Below are 14,618 nucleotides of genomic sequence, written 5' to 3' on the forward strand. Positions count from 1 at the left end.
TGAACCTTTGCGTCGACTCAGTATTGTCGAATCGTTGCTAAGAGCAATGCACTACGAAATGTTGCACATTGGTCCGTCTGGTCTCATTTCGTTGGTCCGCGAGATTCTGGCTTCTGAATGCTCGTTCTGTTTTCAGGAAAATCATCCGGTCTTGTGTTACATGTTTGCGATCCAATCCGAGGTTGCTTCAGCCATCTATGGGCGATCTACCTGAGGTTAGAGTCGTTCCAGCTCCACCTTTCTCGAAATCAGGAGTTGATTTCGCAGGGCCAGTTTTCATTCGCCAAGGTAGTAGGAAACCTGTTCTAGTGAAGGCTTACATTTGTCTTTTTATTTGTATGACCACCAAGGCCATACACCTGGAATTGATATCGGATTTGTCTGCTTCATCCTTTGTTGCAGCACTTCATCGTTTTGTTGCTCGACGAGGTCTCATCGAGGAACTGTTCTCGGACAACTGCATGGACAGTTGAATGAGTTCTGTCAGGTTCGGGAGATAAAATCGACTTTTATTGCACCCAGGGCGCCCCATTTTGGGGGGTTGTGGGAAGCTGGAGTAAAGAGTACCAAAACACACCTTAAAAAAGTTCTTCGTGATGCTTCGCTGACGTTTGAGGAGTATTACACTGTGCTCACACAGATCGAGGCGATCCTTAACTCCCGACCACTGTTTCCGTCCTCTTCAGATCCCAATGAGCTTGAAGCTGTTACGCCCGGGCATTTCCTCATTGGTCGCCCATTGACTGCTATTCCGGAACCTTCACTTTGGCCTTCGCTTGCCCACGAAGGTGAACAAGAGTCTTCACTTCAGCCATCTTCTCCTTTTCGGTCTTCACAGGTGTGACGATACTTTCAAGAGAATTCTAAAGAGTCCGAAATAAATTCCGAGAAGAATTCAAACGGAATCGCATTTTGAGGGTTCATCAATCTCAAAGTAATTCTGAGAGGAGTTTCAAAGTTTGTGATGGGTTTTGTTTTGAGAATTCTGAGGAAATACTATGGGGATTCTAAGGAAAATACGAATTGAATGCAAGGGAGAAGTCCAAGATTATTCTAAGCAGAAATTTATGAAACTTCTGAGGTTAATTGCATGGAAATTCTAAGGATGGATTTATGGAAGGAGCCTTCAGGGAGTTTCTAAAAGAATCAATAAAAAATTGAAAATAATCTACTTTAACTAATCATGTGTTATTACTTCATGCGTGAATTTAACGATTTACATAGTTGGAGATGCTTAACGTCAAATATCAGACTTAAAATGAAGATTTTATACGACCGAAGAGGAGATTCAATTATAGAGTTGATAGTTCCGTTATAGTACGGCAGTTTGAAAATTGTTTATCAAACTAGAAAGCGAGCAAAGGAAAATTTTGAGGAAGGTACGAATCGGAAAGTTGCTTACGTCAGATGGCCACTTGAGTGTGAAACAATCAATAGAACTGTGTCCGCACATCAGAGCAAATCGGTGATCATCCCTTTTGCCAGTGGTGGCAGGGGGAAACACCCTCACCATCCCTCATTAACGGATGAGCTTGATAAAGGAGATGCTCTACCCTATTCGTACCTTCCTCAAAATTATCCTTTGCTCGTTTTCTACTTTCTATATACAAATTTTACACTACCACACTATAACGGAACTATCTACTATCAACTCTTTACTTTCATCTCCTCATCTATCGTAAAAAATGTCCACTCTAATTCTGATATTTGATGTTAAGCGTTTTAACTACGAAAATGATCTATTTCCAAGAATTTTGTTGATTGTTCTGCAAAGAATTCAAGAATGCAATATTATGTTTGTAAAAGCTTATTTGCCTCTAAGTTTAAGAGAAGAGGAATTATTCTAAAAAAATTCTTGAGATCATTCTGAAGAAATTCTGTGAAAATTTCATAGCAAATTATCAAAGTTATCTACCTAGATATATCAAATACTTAGAGATTTCGAACGCAGAATCAAATTCAAGATCATAAAAATGGAAATTACTATTTGCTAGTCATCATGTATAACGTAAGCAAAAATAAATTATTAAAATCACTTCAAATGCTCTTCACAGGAGTTTGCGTTGTGAGATTCGATTAAATTAGAGGAATTAATGAAATTTGATATTGAGTTCCATGAATATTTGAATTTCTATGTTACCATATAAATGGTTACTTATTTAGTATTTACAAGTCACTATTTGGTCACTATTTCCGTAATTTTAGTCACTAAAGTCACTAATATTCTATCGCTTCAGCGCTACCAGCCCTGCCATGGGTCTTTGGACTGATTGTAGAATGCGACCATTTTGACAGTTTCGATTCTCTTGGTCTCACCATTGGAACTTATTTTACTTTTGGTCTGCTGATCTTGATAAGTTTGGTAACTCATGGCCATTTCGGTTCTCTTGTTATTTTCAACCATTTGAAGTTATTTTACTTTTGGCCATTTGACCAACTCTAATTTCAGTTCTTTTAGACATCTGGCTGGTAATTCCGAATTTTACTCCTTAAGTTATGCCATACAAGCATTGTATTTAATTTCGATATTTCCAATGTATGACCAAAATTTGAATTTATTGATAATGCAGCCGCATTTTTCTTGGTTATTTTGGTTATTTCTTCGAAAATGTACCCCTCCAACCTCGGGTAAGCCGCGAGTATTCAGCCCAACTCCAACTAGACATAGAATTAAGTGAATTTTGTTACAAACAACGAACAATGGATTATCGGCTCCGTAAAGCTAACGTGATTGAGCCTTACAAATAAACGAACTGGATAAAACAAATTATTTTCGTTATTTTGACCACATAAATAATATTTGTGTCATCACTTACTGTTGACAATTTCTTTCAATCAAGCTTATTATTTTCTTCGTTATGTGAATTTCATACAGTTGAGGTCATTACACTACTCGCGATAATAATCACCCCCAAAAAAGTTTGGCATCGCAAAAAAATTTGTTGAAATAGCTGAAAAACGTCCTGAATACGCTTGGGGAAGACAGAATTTGCGTCTTCGGAACTTGTACTGCTTCACTTCAGATTAGTTAGAAATCATTTCGGAAAGTACTAGATTACTTTAGAAATGATCGGAATCACTTCATAAAAAATCTAAATCACTACTAAAAGTACTGAATCATCCCAGAAATGTTCGGAAGATCTTCAATAAGTAATGATTCACTTCAAGACAGTTCCAATTCACTTCGGATAGTACTGACTTACCTTTAGAACTGAGATTCTGAGAATTTCTGAAGTGTCTCCGTACTTTCCGAAGAAATTCTGTAGTGATTAAATATTTTCTGAAGAGATTCCAAACTTTTCGGAAGTGATTCAGTTGTTACAAAGTAATTCTAAACTTATATAAATTGGCACAGTACTTCTCGAAGCGATTCCGAAACTTTCTGAAGTGATTCAATACTAGCCGAAATGATTCCAAACTTTTCTAAAATGATTCAGTTCCTTCCTAAATGATTCAGTTCTCATGGAAGTGATTGCAAATTTTCTGGAAATATTCAGTATTTCCCAAAGTAAATCCGAAATTTTCTTAAGTGATTCAATACTATCCGCAGAGATTCCGAGAATTTTCTAGAATGATTCAGTCAGTAGTTTCTGAAGTTAATTCAAACTTTTCTCGAGTGATTTAGTATATTCCGAAATGATTCAGTACTTGCGGAAGTGATTACAAACATTCTGGAGTGATTTTTCAAACATTTATGAAGTGATGCAGTACTTTCTGTGTTTCGATTTTTTTTTTCTGGAGCGATTCAGTACTTCCGATGTGCTTCCAAACATTCCTGAAATGTTCCAGTATTTTCCGCAGTGATTGCGAACATTTTTGAAGTTTGGAGAACTTCAGAGAAATACGGAAAGCTTCAGAGAAATTTTGAAAGTTCCATAAAAGTCTTTGAGAATTTTGAAGAACTTCATATAATTTGGAGAACATTAATAAGCTCAGATAAGTTCAGACAACTTCAGATATGTTGGGAGAACTTCGGACAGATATGGAGAACTTTAGAGAAATACGGAGAGCTTCAGAAAAATTTGGAGATTTGAAAGGCTTTAAAGAAGTTTGGAGAACTCCGGAGACGTACAGATTCATTCGGAGAGCTTCAAGGAATATACATAAATGACGTATAATGTTAGGGTGACCCGCCCTGTAGAAAAATACTCTACAAGCGAGGGGGTCCAAAGTTGGTGTTCCCCGAACTTCTCTGAAGTTAGCTCCGGAGAACTTCTGATACATTTAAGAACCACAGAGATATTTGGAGAAGTTCGGAGAAATTCAAAGACGTTCGAAGAACATTGATAGGTTCAGACAATTTCAGAAGAGTTTGAAGAACTTCAGTGAAATTCGGAAAACTTAAGAGAAAGTTTAGAAGCTCTGAAACATCAGGTAATTCTAAACTACTTAGTTCAAAGCCATCCGGAGAAGTTAGGAAAATTTTGAAGACATTCAGAGGATTTAAATAAGTTCAGATTCGTTCAAAGTACTTCAGAGAAGTTTGAAGAACTTAAGACAAGTTTGTAGATTATAAAAGATGTTTGGAGAACTTCAGAGAAATACGAGAGACATACCCTGGACCGGTTCGTCGAAGTTGAAATGCATTCAAAAGTACGTTATGTTATTACTGTATATTTGAGAAGTATATTTTTTATATCGTTCATTTATTTGGAAGGCTCAATCGCGTTAGCTTTACGGAGCCGATAATTCATTGTTCATTGTTTGTAACAGAATGAACTTATTACTATGTCTGGTAGGAGTTGGGCCGAATACTCGCGGCTTACCCGATGTTGGATGGGTACATTGTCGAAGGATAGGATAAGGCGAGGAGCTTGGGGTGGGCTTTCGTTATGCAATGTCGCCAGTATGAAGCGGTAGTGCGGTTCTAGATTCGTCTGGAGTTGGTCCATAGCCGGTCCGGCTATGGTGACCAGTGAGCGACCATGAGACTCATCGAGATGGGGGACAAGGCAAACAAAAACTATTAAAGAGAGACAAATGAATGTAATGAAAATTATTTCGCCGTACTTAGTGTAATTAATTTTTAAAAGTTCATAAAATGTAATTAATGATACTGAAAATGTAGTTAACAGACTTTAAAATCAAAATTACGACTGTAATTAATGGACTTGAAAAGTAGTTAACGGTCCCCAGGTTGCAATTTAAGTAGATAAACCTGTAACTAATGGAATTTAATGAATTATAGTTTTTGCCTGCGTCGGAGCTGGCTTCGAAAATTTCACCGATTTTTGGAGAAACGTAAAAAAATTTGGAGAAGTTAAAAAAAAATCAGAAGAGTTTCGATAATTTATTGAATATTGTAGAACTTTAAATTAGTTCGGAGAACCTCAGCAGAGTTTGGAGAATTTCAGAGCGATTCCGCATTTTTAGAGAAGTTCGGAGAAATTCAGAGAAGTTTGGTGATCTTCAGAAATTTTTGGTGAGCTTCAGATGTAAGGAACTCTAAAGTAGTTTGTCGAACAGCGGAGAACTTGAGAGTAATTTGGAGACGCTAAGACAAAAAGTTCAGAAAGGCTCAAAGAACTTCAGAGAAGTTCTTCATACGTCTCCAAATTTTTGCGAACTTCTCAAAATTTCTCTGAAGTTCTGATAAAAGTTCTCCGAAAATCTCGAAACTTCGTTTTTCTTCTCTTCGGTGAAGTTCAAAGAAGCTCGGTGAACTTCTGATCGTTGAAGAGAAATTTGGAGAAAATCAGAGGAGTTCAGAAAAGTTTAGAGAACTACTAGCTCTGATACAAGTTCTCCAAACTTCTCCAAACATCTTTTTTCTTCATTTCGGTAAACTTCTGATAGTTGAAGAGAAATTTGAACGAAAAGCAGAGAAGTTCGTAGAATTCAAGAGGTCAGAATTTATCAAAAGTATTAAGAAATTCAGAAAACTTTAGAAATAGGGGAAATGGCTCTAATGATGGCCTATGGATCTAAGATTGGGTCCATCACTAAAAATCTGCTATTTATCAATTTTATCTAAATAAACGCGTCATTGGGACGGTACTGATGGATATTTTTGGTCGCTATTGAAAATTTAGTCGATTGCTGAATTTATGTATGGGCCCAAATTAGGGGCATTTAGGCCGACATTACATCCATTTCCTCTACTTGGAGCACTTCAGGGAAATAGGAGAACTTTACAAAAATTCGAACTCATTCAGAGAAGTTCTAAGAGCTTTAGAACACTTCAGAAAAGTTTGGAGAACTACGGAGAACTTAAGAGAAATTCGGAGAATTTCAGAGACCTTAAGAAAATTTCAGAGCAGTTCAGAAAAGTTGAGATAAGTTCGGAACGCTTTGGAGAACCTCAGAGAAATTCGAACAATTGCAGAAAAGTTCCGAGATGTTTAGAGAAGTCAGAGAAATTCGTAGAAGTTACGAGAAGCTCTGAAAGGCTTGGAGAAGTTGAGAGAATTTTTGAGAACTTCATTGAAATTCGAAGTACTTAAAGTAATCGGAGAGATTAAGAGAAGTTTGAAGAACTTTAGAGAATTTTGCAGAACTACCGACGAATTAGGAACATTTAAGGGTTTAAAAGAAATCAGGATTACTGTCCGAAGAAGTTCCGAGCAGTTTAGTTTTGAGAGTTTAAAAAAGTTCGGGGAAGTTCAGACAGTTTTGAACAAGTTCGAAGACTTTCAGCGTAATTCGGAGAAGTTCATGAAAGTTAATATAATGAACTGCAAAAAAGTTCCAGTTTTTTTTTTATTAATTTATTAATAAGGCTCAATGGTGTTAGCTTTACAGAGCCAATATGTCATTGTTTGTAGATTTATAAGTATTGCTTAATGTTACTGTTGCGACAGGAAACGAAAGGTAACGCACTGATTTTTGCAGCTAGATTTTTATTCGCTTCAAAACTGTACCAATAGTTTAATTTGAGTTTCGATTAAATTTAGCGTTTAGATAAGATCTTACTTTTCATTAGCCCTTTAGATTTACTAGCCAGTTCCTCGTCGAAATACCAGGAAATTTCAATCAGCGATTTTCTGTGAAATTTAGTAAAATCGAATGGTCAGGGGCTATGAAATATCGGACTTTATTATTTAGCTGGGTGAAAATTCTAATTCAATGCATTCCTAAGTGATTAAATTCTGTTCGAAGTGATACAGTTCTTGCGAAAGTGATTGCAAACTTGCTGAAATGAGTCAGTACTTTCCAAAATGAGTCCGAAATTTTCTGAAGGGATTAAACACTATCCGAAGTTATTCCGAGTTATTCTGAAGTGATTCCAAACTGTTATTAAGTAATTCAGTACTTTCTGAAGTGATTTCACTTTGTTTAAGTGATTCAGTACTTTCCAAAATAAATCGGTGCTTGCAAAAGTGATTACAATTTTTCCGCAATGAATCAGTGTTTTCCATACTCACTGAACTTTATTGAGAAGTGATTCCAAACTTTTATCAAATGGTTCAGTTCTTTTCGCAGTGATTTAGTACTTGCCGAACTAATTAAATATTTTTCTGGAATGATTTAGTACTGTCCAAAATTAATCCAAATCCTTCTGAAGCCTATCAGTACTATCCAACGTAATTCCTAACTCCTCCGAAGCGATTCAATACTCCCCCAAGTGACTTCGAACACTTCTAAAATGATTCAGTACTTTCTGAAGTGATGTCAAACTATTCTGAATAGTTTCAGTACCTTCAGGAGTGAGCCTGATCCTTTCTAAAGTGATGCAATACATTCCGAAGTGATTCCGTACTTTCGAAAGTGATTCAAAACACATTCGAAGTGTTTTGGTTCTTTCCAAAATGATTGAAAACATTTCTGATGTGATTATGTACTTTCCAAAATGAGTCCAAACTTTTCGTAAGTGATTCAGTACTTTCTGAAGTGAGTTCAAACTTTTCGTAAGTGATCCAGTACTTTCTTAAATGATTCAGTTCTTTCCAAAGTTTTTTTCAATCGTTTTGAAGCGATTACTTAAGAAATTTTCGGATTCACGTTAGAAAGTACTGAATCACTTCAGAAATGTTCTGCATTCCAGAAATGTTCGCAATCAATTAAAGAAGTAATTATTCGCTTCATAACAGTTCTAAATCACTTCGGAATGTACTGATTTACTTTTAGAACTGATTCCGACATTTTCTGTAGTGTTTCAGTGCTTTCAGAAGAGATTTTGAACTTTTTTTTTTTTAAATTGATTCTGTGCTTCCCGAAGTGATTGCGATTTTTTTACTGCAGTGATTAAATGTTTTCTGAAGAGATTTCAAACTTTGCTGGAGTGATTCAGTTATTACAAAGTGATTCCAAACTTATATGAATTGGTACAATGCTTCCCGAAGCGATTCCGAGCTTTTGTCAAGTGATTCAGTACTGTCCAAAGCTATTCAGAGCTTCTGTCAAGTGAGTCAGTATTTTCCGAAATAATTACAAACTTTTTTAAAATGATTCATTTTTTATGGAAATGCTTACAAACTTTCTGGAAAGATTTAGTATGTTCCAAAGTGAATTCGAAAATTCCGAGTTTTCATTAAATGATTCCGAAGTTAATTCAAACTTTTCTAGAGTGATTCAGTATTTTCCAAAGTGATTCGGTACTTGCGAAAGTGATTACAAACATTGTGAAATGATTCAGCACCATCCGGAGTGATTTTTCAAACTGAAGTAATTTCGAATTTTTCTGAAGTTATTCAGTACTTTCCAAAGTTTTTTCCGATTTTTTTCTGAAGCGATTCAGTACTTCCAATGTGATTCCGAACATTACTGAAGTGTTCCAGTATTTTTTGAAGTGATTCCGAACATTGCTGAAGTGATTCAGTGCATTCCTAAGTGATGAAATTATTTTCGATGTGATTCAGTTCTTGTGAAAGTGATTACAAACTTTCTGTAATGATTCAGCACTTTCCAAAGTGAGTCCGAAATTTTCTGAAGTGATTCAATACGATCCGAAGTTATTCCGAGCTTTTCTGAAGTGATTCCAAATTTTTATGAAGTAATTCAGTGCTTTCTGACGTGATTTCAAACTTTGTTAAAGTGATTCAGTTCTTTCCAAAGTGATTCGGTACGATAGTGATTACAAACTTCCCGCGATGATTCAGTACTTTCCGTATTTAGTTACTGCTTTTCTTTTTTGATAATTGATCCCAAACTTATCTGAAATGAGTCAGTTCTTTTCGAAGTGATTTAGTACCTGGGGAAGAAATTAAAAACTTTTCTGGCATGATTCAGTACTGTCCGAAATGAGTCCAAAATTTTCTGAAGTCTATCAGTACTTTACAAAGTAATGTCTAACCCTTCCGAAGTGATTCAGTACTCTCCTCAGTGACTTCGAACATTTCAAAAGTGTTTCAGTACTTTCCAAAGTGATTGAAAACATTTCAGAAGTGATTATCAAAAGTGAGTCCAAACGTTTCCTAAGTGATTCAGTACTTTCTGAAGTGATTTTGAACTTGAGATAAGTGATTCAGTATTTTCCTAAATGATTCAGTGATTTACAAATTTATTCTAAACTTTTTGAAGCAATTCAGAGTCCTTTTCGAAGTGATTCTGAACATTTCTGAAGTGATTAACTACTTTCCGAAATGATGAAATTCTTTGCTTAAGTGATTCAGTACTTTCCGAAGTGAATTTGAATGAAGCGATTCAGTATAGAGATCCGAAGATCCTGTCCGAAATGAGCCCAAAATTTTCGGAAGTTTATCAGTACTTTAGAAAGTAATGCCTAACCCTTCCGAAGTGATTCTGTACTCTCCTCAGTGACTTCGACCATTTCAAAAGTGTTTCAGTACTTTCCAAAGTGATTGAAAACATTTCAGAAGTGACTATCCAAAGTGAGTCCAAACGTTTCCTAAGTGATTCAGTACTTTCTGAAGTGATTTCAAACTTTTGATAAGTAATTCAGTATTTTCCTAAATGATTCTTTGCTTAAGTGTTTCAGTACTTTCCGAAGTGAATTTGAATGAAGCGTTTCAGTATAGAAATGGGCGATCCGCTCTCGAGCTGTTCTAAAGACCCGATTCACTAAAGTGAGCTGATGACCCACGGTTCATTTTTTAGGAACCGCAGCTCATCAGCTCATTGATATCACAAGTCTAAACCATTCAATCCGTCACTTATAGCGGAGCTTTTCAAAAAAGGACTGTCTCTCTATCAGGCATACCAAAAGTACCGCCTCATGACAGTATTCCAACGGCTGTCGCTTTCTTTTTCCTACGACAGCCTTGAGATTGAGCTATAAGCGACAGCCCACAGTGAGGCTGTTATACGACATGCAACGTTGCCGTCTTGTGCAGTACACGACAGCTCGTTCTTAGTCATGTATTTTGTTCGTTCGGCTATGACAGCCTCGGATGGTCATTCTTTTTTTTTTTTTTTTTTTTTTCCTTGATTTGTTTTCCGTCGATCTTGTTTTCCGTGCTGAGCACCAATGCTACCGACGCCAGGAAGGCAGCTCCCACACCTGGATCCTACCTATCGACCCATCAACTCATGAACCGGGGACCAACGGCTTTACTTCCCATCCGAAGGAAGGCGTGATCAGAGATGTTATGCCTCAGAACATCCCGGCGGCGCCGACTGGGATTGAACCCAGGCCTGCTGGGGTGAGAGGTAATCACGCTTACCACTACACCACCAGCGCCGCTCGGATGGTCATTCGTAACGTTCCTCGTACATACAACAAGCAGTCCGTCAAACTGCCGATTCGTTGCTGCTGGATTTGAAATTTTGTTTGTATGTCGTAAGACTGCTACTACACTACCAGTGTGACGCCGGAGCTCGTTCGGTTGCTATCACGTTCGTGCTGTCCATTGCAAAATTTTCATCCGATATTTTTTTTTAAACGCACGGTCTCCGGCGAAAAATATAAGCCTACCCGAAACCAACCTGACTTCTACCAAACCCCAACCCGATGTTGGCCCGACATTGACCCGACATAAACACATAATTGACCCGACATCGACCCGACATTTGGCCGACGTCGACCGTAAATTGACCTTACATTGATCCGACATCGGGCCGACATATCTGTTCGGGATCATTCTTCTGGGTTTCTTCCATACTTTACTGCCGTATATCAATTGTATATAATGTCTCGTGACAGCCTTTTCGTGACAGCCACTTGGGTAAGCTGAGGGATGTCGTCGGTTTGTGAAGGCTGTTATGACGACAGAAACATTGAGAACCTGGTCATAAATAAATGTATAAATACAGCCCATTCGGTTAACTACGTTCCAAGCACGATTATTTTAGCAAAGCGGGTATAGATGCGACTGTTCTAATACAGCTTTCATTCGTTGGTGCGTGCGCTGTTGCCAATACACTTCGAATTCAGATCTGAACGTACGGTAGCAAGCGGTAGTAAAGCACACAAAGCAACAGTCAAGTCAGGTATAAACCAACTGTCGCGAGGAGGCTGTACTTTTTGGAAGCCTGCTCTCTATACTTGTGTTACACGATGGTTAATTTCTACTGGTATTTTTCAATGTATTTACCTACCCGGCTCTTATTGCTGATGTTATTCCTCAACTCTCCCACCATTCTCATCGGGATCTTCCTAACAAACGCAAATACCGTGAAGCTTTCTAATTCCAATCTAATAATTTCTAATAATCGAAACATTATTGATTTAGATTTGCATATGTTAACATACCCAAGGAGCAATTTGGGTTTTATGAGGATTCCGAAGACCATGATTTAGACTTGTAGAACACTTTAAAACCACGATAAAACTTGAAATGTTACTTGGGTAGTTTTACTGATGGCAAGTCGGCTTGATATACACCGCTTAAACCCACGTGAATGGAATTAGGCACTGATTGGAATTAGAAAGCTTCACGGGTAACTGAAAAGCGAAATGCAGCTGTCAACCTCACAACTCATCTCCGGATCCGAATCATCGACCGGAATGAATCATTATGGGAGCTGTTTAGAATGACAGCTCTTGGACCCGTCCAGCTCTTCGAATCTTTTTTTATCTCGATTCTTCACGATTCAGCTTCTGATTCGGATCTGAGCTGATGATCTGGAGCTGAAGCCAAGAACAGTGAGAGCAATTGGTGTGTCAAAATTTCTATAATTTCAATGTGAGCTAATGAGCTGTTCAAAATAATCGGCTCCCCTGCGTGAGCTGGACGGGTCTGATCCACTCAGCCAGATGAGCTGTCTTGCCCACCTCTAACTCAGTACTTTTCGAATCTATTGCAATATTATTAACAGATCGAAATTCAGTTCCCGAAATTTACTTTAAGTTCCTGAAAATTTTCCAGATATTCATCGAACTGTTCTGAACTATAACTTAAGGATTTTAAACTCAACTGAAGTTTTCAAAATTGCTCCAGAACTCAGAACTTCTATACAGTTCCTGAAATTTTCCTATATAGAATTTTTTTTCTAATTCGCCGGAATTTGCGTTTGCTTTTATCACTAGGGGCGATGCAACATTGTTTCCTTTCGAGAGAGCCTAGTGACAATTAGACATATCATAATTTCGCAATTCAATCAAATATGTTAATGCGTTAATAAGGCGACCCAAATAAATGTATACCTCATAGGCACAAGCGAATCGGCGATCATTCCTTTTGCTAGTGGTGACGAGGGGAAATACCCCTCACCGCCCCTCATCGACGGATGAGTTTGGTAAAGGGAATGCTCGATCTGATTCGTACATTTCTCAAAATTATCCTTTGCTCGCTTTCTACTTTCTATATACAGTTTTCACACTGCCGGTACTATAACGAAACTATCACTTCTATACTTTCATCTCCTCATCTATCGTTTACTTTAAGTCTGATACTGACGTTGAGCATTTCCAACGACTCTAACATTGATTATTAATATTGTCGCGAGTTAATGAAATGTCCCAAAAAGTGAGAATCGTTGATCTAAAAGGGGCTTATCATTGAAGGGCCCAGGAGAATAGAAATTGACAAATTACTAAAGCAGTTGCAGCAATTTGGCAAGGGCCGGACGTGGTCCTCTGCGGTGATCTACAACGATTCGCACGTCCGACGCAGACTGTTAGAATCGGGCAACGTTGATTGAAAGGCATTCGGACCGTAGTCTGTCAGAATCGTTGCAAATCAACCTTCAAGCTCTAGAGCCCTCGGCCTACCAAGCTTGCTTGGATTTTTGCCAAAGTGCTTATCAGCTCGTTCCCATCAAGGCATCATCCCACGAATCCGCAGTCGCGCCGCATGCTTGGATGGTTGCTACACAACACACAATCAACTACATTCAACTCTCGCTGCCGGTCCGGAGAGTGATCTTGAAAAAATGCTGAAAACCGTCACTTTTATTACGATTACTATTGGACTGAGCGAGCATTCTGAAAAGTGTGGCCAGGGTGTGAGAGTGAGGGAGAGGAGGGAAGTCACATAAATCAACGATCACAATGCAATGCATTGAGAATTTTTATGGGCTGCCGTTGCTGGGTTGGTCGGCGGCGGTGCCGGCGCTGGTGGCCTGGGTTTAAGGGGAAAACCGACGCGCATTTTTATTATTATTGTTCGGGAGACCGGGGCGCGCGGGAAAAAAACATATCGATCGTCTGTTTTACGAGCTTTTAATTGCTTTATGATCGCACGCTGGATGGACTGCTGCCACTCGATGTATAATTATTTAATTCCTCGCGACTCATAAGTTCCCGACGGAGATTGAACCGATGTTTATAGGTTTGCCCTTTACCGTTGACACTAATTAAGTATTTTGTTTCTTGTCCCTTTTTAGGCATATCTTTGCTGTACGTCTTGTAACGACAAGGAAGGAAGCCACCTTATTTGGTGAAACGAAACCCAGAAGCACACGGACGACGGAGGTAGCCTTGTTGCACCGACGCAGCCGAGATAAGACCGACGGCGGAAGACCTTCGGACACCCTCACGGCACACACATGAATATGATTCGATGGCTCTGGATGGTGCCGGTGATGGCGTGGTGAATCACCACGACCTCCTCCGCCTCCTCCAAGCCACAGCAAACGACGACACGCAGCAATTGGACAACTGGCTCGTAAACCCTGAAAACGAACCCTTCACCATAAGATGTAGCCGCCGGCTTCGGGGTTAATCCCGTGTGCACGCGCCTATGTGTGTGTGTGTGCGTGTTACCTTGTTACGTAATTACCTGTGATCTCTCCGTGCGAAACGTTAGTGGATTTGATTCAACCCGCAAATAAGAACGATGGCCGAAATGGGTCCACCCGGCTATGGCGGTGGAGGTCCGCCTCCACCGGTGCCTACGGTTCGGACCTCGTCACTGCCCGGTCCGATGCCCCAGCCCAGGAATACGACGCAAGCAGTAGTGCACCATCAACCTCAGCAACAATCGCAGCATCTTCAGCCGCAAGTGATCGTAGCAACCGGTGCTAGCGGTGGCGGTGTTGCCATGGTACCGCAACTTCAACTACACCAGCAACAACAACAACAACAACAACAACAACAACAGCAGCAGCTGCAACAGCAACAGCAACCGTCAAGCAATCAGGTAAGTGTTTGATTTGTTTTCCGTTTTGGGGCTTCTCTGCTTATGGCGAACTTCGAGAGGGTCGTTGGCAAATTTGTGGAGTGGTCCCGAAAATTTCACATACGAGTGAAGAGGTTTTGGTGAAATCGAGTCGCTAATTCCGATTGATTAGCGGCCAACCCATTTTGTTTTTTTGGTTCGATGAAGGCACCGTAAACG

The 14,618-nt window shown here is 39.0% G+C and overlaps 1 protein-coding gene across 7 annotated transcripts in view; it reads left to right on the plus strand.

Moving 5' to 3' along the window:
* RhoGAP19D (Rho GTPase activating protein at 19D) overlaps positions 1-14,618 on the plus strand; it is a 515,695-nt gene that overhangs the window by 255,877 nt on the left and 245,200 nt on the right. For all 7 annotated transcript variants that reach the window (XM_065220299.1, XM_065220300.1, XM_065220302.1 and 4 more), the window contains exon 2: positions 13,666-14,420. In XM_065220299.1, coding sequence (XP_065076371.1) covers positions 14,118-14,420 — 303 coding nt within the window. In that variant the 5' untranslated portion in view covers positions 13,666-14,117. The remainder of the gene's footprint in view (positions 1-13,665; positions 14,421-14,618) is intronic.

Source organism: Ochlerotatus camptorhynchus, unplaced genomic scaffold (genome assembly GCF_037179485.1).
Source record: "Ochlerotatus camptorhynchus isolate MF236.1 unplaced genomic scaffold, CSIRO-AGI_Acam_v1.1 ptg000124l, whole genome shotgun sequence".
Taxonomy (NCBI): Eukaryota; Metazoa; Arthropoda; class Insecta; order Diptera; family Culicidae; genus Ochlerotatus; species Ochlerotatus camptorhynchus.